At 40.3% G+C, this 13,337-nt stretch overlaps 1 protein-coding gene and 1 long non-coding RNA gene across 5 annotated transcripts in view; one reads left to right on the top strand and one right to left on the bottom strand.

Annotated features, from left to right (window-relative positions):
- Window positions 1-13,337, bottom strand: part of LOC113947563 — a 123,635-nt gene that overhangs the window by 17,147 nt on the left and 93,151 nt on the right. For both annotated transcript variants that reach the window (XR_003527797.1, XR_003527798.1), the window contains exons 4-6: window positions 9,778-9,927; window positions 6,453-6,594; window positions 4,705-4,879 (exon numbers count right to left, since the gene is read on the bottom strand). This is a non-coding gene — a long non-coding RNA (uncharacterized LOC113947563). The remainder of the gene's footprint in view (window positions 1-4,704; window positions 4,880-6,452; window positions 6,595-9,777; window positions 9,928-13,337) is intronic.
- ALDH1A2 (aldehyde dehydrogenase 1 family member A2) overlaps window positions 1-13,337 on the top strand; it is a 73,581-nt gene that overhangs the window by 39,463 nt on the left and 20,781 nt on the right. For 2 of the 3 annotated variants that reach the window (XM_027644229.1, XM_027644228.1), the window contains 4 exons: window positions 4,400-4,504; window positions 4,741-4,881; window positions 6,471-6,600; window positions 12,268-12,329. In XM_027644229.1, coding sequence (XP_027500030.1) covers window positions 4,400-4,504; window positions 4,741-4,881; window positions 6,471-6,600; window positions 12,268-12,329 — 438 coding nt within the window. Of the gene's footprint in view, window positions 1-3,146; window positions 3,259-4,399; window positions 4,505-4,740; window positions 4,882-6,470; window positions 6,601-12,267; window positions 12,330-13,337 lie in introns of those variants that run through there. The other variant, XM_027644230.1, reaches the window with a different exon arrangement.

Below are 13,337 nucleotides of genomic sequence, written 5' to 3'. Positions count from 1 at the left end.
CTTGATTTCAAAACTGATGAGCATCCAAAATGCTATGGAACTCAGCACTCAATGCTTGTGAAACACAGGGCTGTGCAAAATGCAATGTATGATTTCCTCCCAACTGCATGTCAGCAGTCTCAAAGTAACTTGGAATTTTTACACAATAACTTTGAATTTTACTTTTCCTCTGTATATTTTTTTTTGTATGATATGGTATCTCAAAGGCTTCTAACAGTCATGTGGCCTGTAGGGTGGGTCAGATTGCTTCCCTGTGGAACCCTGTCAACAGTGGCTGTATGTGAGTAACCCCAGGCAAAATTTGAACCTAGCAAAGACATGATGGGACCAGTATCTTGCAAAGTTCTATCAAAAGATCTATGAGAACATGTGTGTGTGAACAAGAGATTATTGTCAGTACCAGGAGCCATGTGATTGTTCTCTTTAGGAAAATCTCATGCCCTCTCCCTCTTTCATTTGGAAAGGAACAGAAGTAGCCAAGAGATCTTTATAAAGAGCTCTCGTGAGAATGATGACACTTCACAAGGGCATGTTCACAGGGGCAACCAGGAGCTTCCAAGCACACCTGTGCCACTGTAGGGCCTGTTTGAAATGCCCTCACCTCACATACACACAGCCTCACCCACCTGTGCCTCACCTGCTGCCCGACCTGCATGTTCCCTTAGGCAGCACAGGGGAACAAATGTATTTATTTTCCTCCTTAAAGCACTGAGCACCAACTACAGCCAAACTGCTCCCTTACCAGAGGCCTTGACTGTTTTGCCGGTTGGCTTTGTCCTTGGCCAAATCACCTCACTGACAGGGACACCTCAGGAAAGCAGGAAAGTTTGCCTTTTATCTTCCTGCTCTGACATTACTGCAGTTACTGGCTTTGCTGAGAGTAAATGGCAAACAAAATGTTTGTGTGTTCCAAGATTTTTCAAATGCTCCCTCCTTCCCTTTTCATTTTGGCACAGTGCTATTGATAGCACCCAACAGGCCAGATTATTTAACTACCACAATACCGCATAGCAAATGCATGACACATTACACACTTTTTCTTTTCCTTACTGCATATCACAAAAGGTAACACTAGGACTCAAACAAAAACAAATTACCTCAGTAACTCCTGGAAAACTCAAGTGGTTAATCAGTTACCTTTTATTTACATATATATGCTTAATGCTGAATTAAGTTGTAAAAACCAAAGGCTGATTTATAGCCCAAGTCAGCCTTAATTAACATTGATTCCAGGGGAATAGTAAATGTGAATAGCCTTCACAATTGAGGTTGAACAATGAACTCACTGGGTGTTGTCCAATTTGTAGCATGATTTACATGGAAGCAAGCCCTTCTTTTTCCAGGGTTACCCCTTTTTTATCTGGTGTTTAGGATGGGTTATATATAATCCATAGATAGGAACATTTGCTGTCAAATATTCTCCCTGATTTACAGTTAGCCTTCACCATGGTCACTATAAATAAGGCAGAAAAAAACCCTATTTGAGGCTTTGCAGGGATTCCTTGTTCTTGCAATGTGTCATCGCTTCTCCATTTCATGGCATTTTTACGAAGTGGCCATAATGAAAGTCAGATTAAATGTACAGGATATATACGTTTAATCAACAGCCATTGGAGTCAGTAGTGCTGGAAGAGTTATAAAAGCCCCTATGAATGCAAATTTATTGCAAAAGAATCTGCGTCTTGGTGGTAGGAATATCTGCTGAATGGTACTACCTGACACAGAACACCTAAAACTTTCAAAAGTGAATTGTTTAAGTGCAAGGTTTTGCTTGTAAAGACGCCAGCTGCTGGATTTCAAGACTTGAAACTGTTCCAAAACATGGGACTAGGTACTTTATTTGTGCACTAGAGTAAATACTCTGATTTTACTGCCAATTTAAATGTGCTCAGTTTACAGTAATGAGCTTGTATAGGCAATACCTTGTTTATAGAAAGTGGAACAGGAAGAAACTAACATTAACCATTAACAGTAGCAATTTCTCTTGCCTTCAGCTCTAACTTTATGCCAAATAGATCCTTCCCATGTCCTATCTGAAATATTTACTTTTACAGTTCTTTTTCTAAATCTGTGGGATAAATGGAGCATTCAGTAAAATAATACACCTTTTCCTTCCAACTGATTTGAATTGCAACTCTCTTTTGTAATTCCAAAGCACTATTTCTCATTCCTATGATGAAATGTATTTTAAGAACAAATACGTGTCCTATACACTAGCAAACCTGATGATAGGTGTTAATCCCAGCAGAATGGAGTCAGAATTTTTTAATCCTTTTAAAAAAGTACAGACGACTTCTGGAAGGGAAGTACCTGAATTGCAGTTGCCATGACTTCTCAGGTCCTTGTACTCAGCTGAACTGCTTTATTCTTTCAGTACAGCTCACACAAGAAGCCTATGTGTTTATGTACATACTGTCACCTTAAACAAACATGCTTACATCTCCTCTGGCCATCTGCTTCTGAAGCTGAGAGCTTTTCTCCCTTCCCCTTCCTCCTCAGCACCCCCCACACACTGGGTGCAGAGTTAACTCAATGAAAGGCATGACAGTAAAATCCTTCCTCCACACAGGTCATAGATCTCAGTTTCTTTTTTTCACTTACAGTCTAAAATGTGACAATAATACACTGGAGGGTTTTGGCATATGGTGTTAATCACTAGAAATAATACTGGAGATCCTTTCACTATCTTATTTTAGCTGATTTAGCTCCAAAATGTCCTAATGGGCCAGTACTTGGGTTTGCCAAATAGTGTGATCACTGAGCAGGAAGACACCAGCACAGTCTGAGGAGCTTAAAGTCCGAGGACATGAACAGGTTCAGAATAAATACAGCATGCAAAGAAAGCAAGGGTAGTGGTGTGGTAGGTCCTGGGTTCAGCAGCCTATGAAAACCTAAACAAAAGAGTGGGGAAAGTAAAAAAAGAACAGACTCTGGAGTGGGTGGAAGGGCACACAGCACAGTGGCTGAAGTTGGAGGCACAGGGAAGAGGAGGAAACACAGTAATAGCAAAAGCATCCATAATAGCAAAAGCTCGTGTAATTGTTGCTATATACAGTGGCTCTACCTCCAGGGTCTTTTCCAGGCAGACACAGGTTCCCTCCACACATGTCCTCAGACAGCTGGACATGAGGCAGCTCTGAACCAGAAGCTGTGTCAGTGCAGTTAGTGTGGCACTGAGCCTGAGCTAATAAGCCCTGCTGGAAAGAACACAGCTACAGGGCTTCCATTTGGCTTGGAGAATAGGTTGAGCAAGCTCATGTCTGGTAAATGAAAACTCTACAGACATATCTGTGCCTTTATCTGTAAAAAGATTGTCCAGTTTCTACCACCTGAGTATCTCTGATTGGAACTGAGACTCCTCAGTCTTTCAAAGGGTCCCTGTCTCTATAAACACAGCCCCATATGCAAAAAAAAAAAAAGGGTGGTGAATTCCTTTTTTTTAGGTGTGAACTCCTGCCTCCAGTGAAGTAAGGAGTAAAATTCCCATTTATTTCAATGAGGCCAGAACGTCCCCTTACACATTTCAAGTTGGTTTTCATGGAATACAATGAAAGTACATTGATACCTGAAATCCAAGAAACCCCTATGGTACCTGGACTTTTTGAACACCTTTGTTCTTAGGAAGATTTAAAAGACAGGAAGAGTCTGAATACCTGGAAAAACTTTCACTCAGTCATTTTCCTGGAGTGACTTGTTTCATATTTGCTAATAAGTAATTGCATCCTGTTCTTGAAAGTCATTCAGTAGGAAACAACTGACATGTATACAGCTACCAGTAAAAATCTACTTTAAATAAACTCATTTGTCATTACCTTTCTCAAGACAGCTGTTGTCAGCACCATTACCATTCAAATTTGTTTTGCCCGTGACAATTAAGATGATATCAACACCGAGAGAATTTAACAATTTCCATTGTTCCAAGAAGATAAGCAAGTTAGTTCTGTGCTGCAAGCCATCACTGTAGCCATAATTAACTGACTGTGTATTGAAGAACTGTGATGTTTGAGATTATTCAGCCTTGACTGGGTTGTATCAGTGACCAAATGTTTACTTACTGAACTGAATGATTACTCCAAATCCCTGTCTTGTCTCCAGCAGTTTCAAGGCTTTTTGTCTGATACAGGTACTTCTTGTTTTTAGTCTATCTGTTACAGTTTTTGAATCAAATTTGAATGTTAACCAAGTTATTTGGAATCTGATGTTGCTCCTATAGTGACACTGCTACAGAACGACATGGGGGCTGACCTCAGCCTGAATGCTTGAAAACTGTAATTTTCACAGACATAAATAAGTTTCAGGTCTTTTGTATTAGAATCTACAGCCTTTCCTGGGAGCTTGTTGTTATATACATCACAGTTTGCTCATGCAGGAGGCCTAATGACTTCTCTTCCTTTTCTAGATTTTCATCAATAATGAGTGGCAGAATTCCGAAAGTGGGAGAATATTCCCAGTATATAATCCAGCAACAGGAGAGCAGATCTGTGAGATTCAGGAAGCTGACAAGGTAATGCATCCCATGAACGGGTATAAAATGAAATGTATAAATAGTTCAAATAACAGATAATAGAAATGTATAAATAGATCAAAGCAACCGGTCCAGGACAGAACTGTTGGACAGTTCTTTTATTAATCATAGTTCTAAAACCCATCACATGAGGAAGGTTGTACAACAGCAAGTTTCGTAAGCCCGGGTATGTTATTTACCTCTGTGCCTTCAGTTTTTTACTTCCTTCTTCACAGGTCGATACAGACAAAGCAGTGAGGGCAGCCCGGCTCGCGTTTTCTCTGGGCTCTGTTTGGAGGAGAATGGATGCATCGGAAAGAGGCCATCTTTTGGATAAGCTGGCAGACTTGGTTGAGAGAGACAGGGCAATTCTTGCTGTAAGTGGCACAAGAAAATCAACAGTCAAATCATTTGTCAGTTTTACATTCTGAGAGCAAATTGGTTCACGAATGTGTTGATATGAGTTGTATTTGAAAGCCACACTCAGCCTCATGGCCGAGATGTCTGGCTGTCTGCTCACGGCCTGATCCAAGGCACATAAAAGTCAACAGGAGCCTTCCAATGGGCTCAAATGAGCTTTTAATTGGACATCACACAGATGCAGGGTGTGCACACACGTCTGTGTCTGCAATTCTAACTTTTCTAGAGTAAAAAATGCCAGACTAAGGGATTGGTGCAACCACTCCCGAAATGGCAGGAGAAACGCTGGCCGGCACTCAGCCGGGGACACGAGTTCTGGGTACAGCACTGCTTCGCTGGTGGATGGAGCCATCAAAACAGTGGCATTGTTAATGTTGTTTTCCGCATGTCAACTGCTTTGAACTAAGCCGGAGAACATCTTAATTCCAGCTTTGTCAACACTTAAATCATCTTACCACCAGCGTATACTGTAAAATCGCCACAGGGAAAAGGAAGTGCACAGCAAATCAAGTTTACTCGGCCTGTCATTTGATTTTTATTTCTGGAGCCAAGTTCTTTACTGAATTGCACTGCAGGCAATGCCATTAATTGCTCTTGGGGATATAAGTCAGTGCAGAATTAGGCCTCCATTCTTCTCTATAGAAACTCATTTGATGGTTGGTGTGTTACACATGGGCGTCCTTTGCCCATTCTTAATGATTTCTGTTAGACAGCTATTGAGAATGAGTTAAGCTCCACAACATCTTAGGATATTTTATTGGATTCTTTTTGCTAAATGAAGAACCCCTAAGAGGACAGCTTATAAGATACTTTTAAAAACTAGGAATATTAACTTAAAAATAAGGACATTAGCTTGTTAATTTATGAGCTTCCCTAGAGGAGAGTTTGTTTATTTGATGGCAATAAATAAACTGGCTGTACAGTATAGATATCTCAGACCTCAGCAGGAGTCTTGGCAGCCATACAGAGAAATTTTTATATTCACATTAATTATATAAAGAGGGATATGTCCATTCTTCTCTTTATGGATTCAGATCATTAATAAGGGGTTACAAGGAGCCCCTTCTCAGCTGTTATCATTAACATAACAGAACCTGGTTTGACAAGCGTTTTTATCTTGGCTCCTGATTAAAGCAATTCAGCATTTATAGATCTGGACCAAACACAGTGGCTATTAGGTTCAAAATACACAAAGGCACATGTACATGCATGTGGATACACACATAAACCCACAAGACAGACAGATAAACAAACACACATAAACTCACACATGTTCTTAAAATCATAGCCATTCCAGAATACTCCAGAAGAAATCACTTTTTTTTAAGGAAAATGCTTTTTGTTCACATTTGCAAAATGAAGTACACAAAGGGGATCAGATAATTGTTCTGAAACTTCTGGGGTAAAAGTATGCCAAGATGTAACTGGTTGGTGTTCATTAAAATCTCTGTCATGACTGGAGAGCTGTTAAGATGGTGAATACTTAAGTACAATAGTCCAAAAATGTTACTGTGCTTATATCTCTTACCTTTTTCTTGTCCTCCAGACTATGGAATCCCTGAACAGTGGTAAACCATTCTTGCAAGCTTTCTACGTCGATCTCCAGGGAGTCATAAAAACCCTGAGGTATTATGCCGGTTGGGCAGACAAAATCCATGGAATGACCATTCCTGTAGGTAAGGGGAATTAAAGCACCTAAACCTTTTCATGGCCAGATGGTTTAACAGATTACAGCTTCATGGAATGGAGAAGGAAACCTTGGTTTGGTCTTACAGTGTGTAGTATGTTGCTGAAGCAGATGTTTGAAAGTCAGACGTTTGAAAGATGCCCTGCTATTGTTCTGCCCTACGTGCACATCTCAAGAGTGCTTGGTTTCTTATGCATGTGACCATCTGAGAAGGAAACAGCTCAATACCTGCATTTAAATACTGACACACTTATAAAAATGGATGCAGTATAAGCCTGACAAATACCTTGGAACTCATGAAAATAATGGTAGCTGTTAAAGAAATAGTATGTTTACATATAGAACTTGTTTATATTTGTCTTCTTACTGCTTATGCAAATAATTTTACTTGGGACTAACATTGGATCTAAATTAATTTATACTTTGAGAGAGATAGTAATGTTACTATAGAGAACTACATATATATCAGATATGCTTTGTTATATATGCTACCTCAAATTATTCAGTGGGATGAGTTTTATATTGCATGTATGAGATAAATCTTTATAAGTTCTAGGAAATTATTATGTTCTTTTTGTTAAAGAGATAAGAAAAAATCCTTACCATTATTTTTATTTAAAGAGCCTGTTCCTCCTGCCCCTCCCTCCCAGTTGTTTAACAAATACAAGCTGCATTTTCTGATGCAAACATATTCATTTGCAGTCTGGACTAGATATACCAAGTGCTACAATTATGCAACATGGCAAAATAGCAAAGAATGATTTTCTGTAGGTGCAGTCATTAAGATAAATGTACTCATCTTTCACCTGCATAAAATAATTTCTTAGAAAAATATTAAGGAAAACGAACATTCATTCTGTGGGCTCTTTTTGGTTTCATGGTGCACACTGTTCATTGCACAAGCATGTTAGTCACACTCCCAGGTAAATGGATTTTGGGGTTGCCCACATATTTCCCTGGTGTTACACTGTGTAACACGCTGTCTACAGTGCACTCATTTGCCTCTGCACAGCAAAGCACGAAACTATCAAAGACAGACAAGCAGATAAATTGAAAATGTGCCCCCAAAATTTTCAGAAGGAAAACAAATCATGTAACTCTTATTGCAGTGTTACTCATTGTGATGTTTCACCTTATTAAAACTGCAGTGTGTTTATCAGCACTAGTTTATTTTCACCAAAGAAATGACAATATTATTATTTCAGGTGTAGACTCTTCCGCAAGGACTCAAAGATTTCCACAGCCATTTAGGCTGAGATTCGTAAATCCCATTTTTGCTGCTTGCACTTCACATTTAATCATACAAAAGTGCAGACCACACCATAAATTCGTATATTCAGCAAATTTCCTGTCCCCTAATCTCTTACTCCCTGGTCACTGAATGCCTCCTTCTCCCTCCTTAGCCCTGCAGGTACGCAGAAATTAGGTCAGTCACCAAAAGCCATTACCAGGTTAAGGAGAATAAATATACTCTGCTTATTCTTTTCAATTACTGTATAGGATAAAAATTGATATTTTTTTTTCAGTGAGGAGGGCAAAAGGAAGGCACATTTTCAGCATGCCTTCCTCAATGCAAACTCTGTGCTAACACAGTTATCAGTAGTGTAGAATCATAAGTCCATTCACAGATTTTCAGGATATCAATTAGTTCTTCCTCTTGCTTTAGCACTCCTCCTTATCCATCTAGTTTCACACCATAAATTTGTCATTCTCACAAAGCTATTTTAGAACAAAGCCAGTGCTCTTTAAGTTCACTTACCATCAGCTCATCAAAGGTAAACAAACAAGACAACAAAAACAAAATAAAAACACTATTAAATCTCCTTTTTCTGTTCAGTGTGCTAATAAATCTGAAACCTCTCAGTCTTTCATCTGTTTCTGCTGAGGTTTTCTTTTCCTCTAAAATAAAAATAGGCAAGTGATAGACAAGTAGAAGAAGAACAGTGCGTTTTACAGTCACATTCCTTTTGGTCCCAGAGCTACAAAACCTTCAGACTGCCCTTTGCTTGCTCCCATGCGTAAAGCCTTGATGATTTAAACTAAAACAGAATGAGGCTGGACTAGAAACTGTTAAACTAATAAACTGAATGCAAGCAGAAATGTATCTTTAAATCAATATATGATATGATACAGTTCAAAGAACCAGCTCAGCTCTCCTCACCCACTTGTTTGCTGTGTCCTGCTCCATGAGGCATGGGACTGTATGATGGTTGTTATGCAAATAAAATATCCAGGATGGAGACTCCTGATGGAAATCTGAGCAAACACATCTGTGAAAGATATTGCTGTCCCAAAGTGAGATCCCTGGATAAATGAGGCTTGCTTTCTGATTAAAAAATTAAAGTCTTTGGGCCAGGTGCTAAGCAGCTGCAAATTGATCTTGCTCTATTAATATTAGTGAGGACTGAAGAATGTCAGTTTACATCAGCTGAGAATATTAAAAAACCCTTTTAACACAAAATTTTAGATTGTGTGAGGGATCAGTGTCAGATTCCTTTCAGGCAGTGTTCTTCTGGAGGCCAGCTAGTAAAGGGTAAGAGTAACAACCATCAGCCGTAGCAACTTAGAATAAGTGTGATTAGCATGACTTGTATAAACTAATCTTAAAACTCTAAAACATTTTTAAAGTTTCCTATGTAATTTCTAAGCACAAGGGAGCTTTCTATGCTCACTGTTTAGAATAAGGGATTCACTTAATTCTGGAGTTATTTCACCATGGTAACGGCTTGTGGACAACGCAGCTCTTGGATCCATCTTTGGCCTGTCCAGAGATATCCGAGGCTCCTGAATAACTTGAAGTCACATATGTTCCCAAAGATACTGTTAGAAAGCAGCCTCAAAAATCCCATCTTGACAGTATGTCTGTAGATGATGAACTTTGGAAGTAGGTGTCAAAAAGGGCAGCTGTCTGGAGTCTAGTGGAAGACAGCAGGGAGAGCAGCTCTGCATGGGAGGTGCTGCTCCACGGAAAGAACGTTCTGCCCACGTTGGGAAGGATTAACCACCGTTTGCCTGAGCTGGCAAGCAGGTCCAGGTTATCTATAACTTGTGTTATGAAGCACGCAGACAAGTGGCAATGATTATGCGGTGACAATCTAAAGTCAGACAGTGCTAACGTAACTGTGTTACTGTTGTGTTGCCACCACCCTTCTGGCTGAGAACCCACCTCTCAGTACTACCCAGTACCAGCTGGTATTTTTAGCTGACTCCTCTGTATGCCTCTTGAGCTTTTGCTTGTATGTACTTCTCTGTATTTCGACTTCGCTTCTGTCTGGGCTGATGAATCTTCCTATGGTCTGTGGACCACTGCTATCATCTGTGAAAGATAACATGGAAAACCAAACTGATCATCTCAATCTGTGACACAGATATTCTCATCTCCACTGGGAAGGTGATCTGGAGATCAAAATGGTGCAATAATGTTTTGTCAATGCAGAGCAAACCAACTGAAAACTTTTTTTCCACCTTTTCCTGACGTGAATCTCTTTTCTCTCTTTCCTTCCCTCCTTTACTTCCTCTGCTCTGTCCTTTGTCTTGGATGCAGATTACTGTTACCTTTCTCATAATTATTCTGTATCTGGCCCCCAGTTGGTGCATTAGCTCAGATTTCTGCTGAGCAAATCCCGTAAAGTATATGGATAGAAATAAGCAGACCTGAAAATAAGTTATTTCTAATCAAATTCAAGTTGAAGTCTTTTCTTAAACCCAAGAAACTTTATAGATTAACCTGTTTATTGTTACCAGATGTATGGTGGAGGACATTGCAGCAGGTTCCCAAAACACACTCTCCATTGTGAAGTTAGGTCCTTCCCCAATACTGAACAAGGGTGGCTCCAGCTCTGGACTGAATGGGGCAGAGGCCGTGCCTGCCTGACACTTCACACCCCGGGAGGAAAAGCACAGACCCCCGCCTTGGACAGAACAATGGGAGCAAAAGCCCTGTAATCTCTCCTGCTCCTCTTACTCCCTTCCGCTGTCTGACCCTTTCTTATCCTGGTAAATCATCTCCTGCCATTAAGCCTTTGCAACCTTCTCATCATTCTCACATACTTGATTTTCCAAGTTAAGAGACTCCAGTTTTTCTAGATGACCAAGCACTGCAGGCCAAGGGGCACATTCAGCTCGTGCCTTTAGCATAGCCCTTGCCTCAGCTATAGCCTCACTGAAAAACATCTGACCTAAATTCAGAGCTAGTTTATACAGCTACAAGACTCAATTTAGGTACAAAAGTGCTGTATATCTACTTTGCACAGATGAAGGCCAAGCACACTAACAAAGCTACTGGTTAGACCGTACCTTAACTGATACCTTAACCAGTCCTCACACAGAGCAGGTTGTTTTCTTGCTCTTTGTCAATTGGGAACAAACCTACATGGTATCTCAGCCTGTGTAACCTCAGCATGTGCTCCCAGACCATGTGCAGTTTGTGAAAGAGCCCGAACTTCCATCAGCCCCCATGGCAGCCACTTGTCCCAGCTGTGTTGAGTGGGCTGCTCGGAGCAGGGGCCATGTGAGTGGCTCCCACAGACCACACACCTGACCCCAAATCACAAATCTGTTTATTCCTTGACCTGACTCAGGCTGCCCTGAGCTCAATAGTTGTTAAGGACTGCCAGTCTCACGTAGCACTCACTTTAATTAGTGATACCTCTCTCCCCTGGAGTTTTTTTGCCATTTTTGTTCATCAGGACCTTAAAAAATAGTTACCAGATCAGAGAGTTAATTAAGTAATTCCCTACAGCCTCATGCCATCCATATCTCCTGTTTGTGACTATGCAGTCTGCTTTTCCTGCACCTTTGTTGTTAGGACCTTAGTCCATATTCCTATTTCTGTCAAAAGTTCATCAAGAAAAGCTCATATTTTCCAAGTTTCCAGTGACTAGGTCCCTTCATACTCATCCCTTCATTTATTCACCTCTACCTTGCCCAAAAGGTTTGTGAAAACTTCTTATTCCCTGTTGTCTTGTTTTCTAGTGGCTTACAGCTTTGTCCTGTCAACTTAAATTGGCTGCCTACTGAGCTCCAGGCCATTTCTGGCACAGGCCTTGTACAAGTTAGCTGCGAAAGCACAGCTGTGTGATGACCCCTATATACTCACTAATATTGTCTTCTGCAGTGACACAAGTCACAAACTTGTCCCCTTCATTCCACATCTACAGGTTGTGGTGTATCATTCCATCACTTCAAACTGCCTGTGTCCCCAGCGGCACATGACCTGGATGTGTGTCACTCTGTTGTCCCACATCTGGTTGTATATACACCTTTGTATTGCTGTGTTCCAGTCATGCCTTTCAGGAAATTGCCTTTGTGACTCTTCCTTCACTTCTCTCACCCTTAGAGAGCTGAGGCCATTTAGTGGCTTCCACGCTACTGCAAATTTTTGTGCTGTACAGCTTGTTCTCTTCCCCAAGGAACAAAGCAGGTTGCTTTCTGATGGGATGCCTGCTCCCTTTGTTCTACAGAAAGAACAATTAGGTTGCTCCTGAACCTAGGTTTCCCATGCTGGCTCACGAAAAAACACTTCCATGACTTCTTTATTTCTTTTACTGCCATCAAAGGCTGATCTTTAGAGTTTTTTCCCCCCCTCTATTTTAATTTTTTTTTTGTTCTGCCAAGTCAAACTGCACTTGAGAGTAACCATGCTCATCTGCTTCAGATGGAGATTATTTTACGTTTACAAGACATGAACCCATCGGAGTGTGTGGACAGATCATCCCTGTGAGTATCTCTACTAGTGCTTTCTATTTATTTTCATTTGAACCAGTTCTCTTTAAAGACACATAAAACACGGTGCTCAGCTATGTGTGTTTTCCATTACGAAAAAAGCTGAGCTCATATTGTTGACATATCTTTAACAGCCTCCCTGCAAATGCTTATTTGAACATGCTAATAGGGTTTAGGCTCTGTTATTAGGAGTTAAGTTCTCAAGTCATAGAATTCTCATGATTAAAACAAGCAAAGCAAAACACAGTGTTAATATGCTGTCAGTGGTTATGGATGTTCACACAACTTATGGAAAATTGATGCTTTGCTGTGGTAGTCTTTCTATTTATTTAGTTTTTACTGTGATTTAACAGGCTCCTCAGTTCCTGGGAGAATGTGATGTATTTTAATTCCATTCTTTCCTGCTATTTCTTTTACAAGGCTGGAGGAGAAAAGGAAACTCCAGGAGACATATCATTACAATTAACATTGTGTAGCTAATAAAAGACATGAAATGTTTGTTTTACTTGTTGTGAGAGAGAAACACATCATTTTGTCAAACTCAATACTGCCCCTATACCCTAATATACACCCTTAATAAAATCTTGCTGAACAGTGCATGGGAATTGCACTGAGAGGGTAACTTTTTCAGAAGAACCAGTTAACCATCTTTGGCAGAAATTTCAATGGGAGGCTCACGTATAGCTAATAAAATATCGTGTGGATGCTTTTATTCTTGACAAAGCACTGGGGGACTAATCAGGACATTCTCTGAAATTTTTGTTGATGCTGATTTTTTATTTTGTTCATGTTAACCACAAAACCACTAAACAGCAACATGCAGCAATTCCATTGCAAAAGAAACAGCCAAAAAAGATTATTTTAACAATTTTGAGCTCGTTTCCCCTATTTATATTGTTGCTATTTCATGTCTTTGTTAAGGGGTGGTCATTGTGTTCAGCACTCCACAGAAACCCAGAGAAACACACTCAGCCTCAGACAGTCTGTGACTATGCCCGTCCC

This window comes from Corapipo altera, unplaced genomic scaffold (assembly GCF_003945725.1).
Source record: "Corapipo altera isolate COAL_440 unplaced genomic scaffold, ASM394572v1 50, whole genome shotgun sequence".
Taxonomy (NCBI): Eukaryota; Metazoa; Chordata; class Aves; order Passeriformes; family Pipridae; genus Corapipo; species Corapipo altera.
This window is presented reverse-complemented; position numbering and strand designations above follow the sequence as displayed.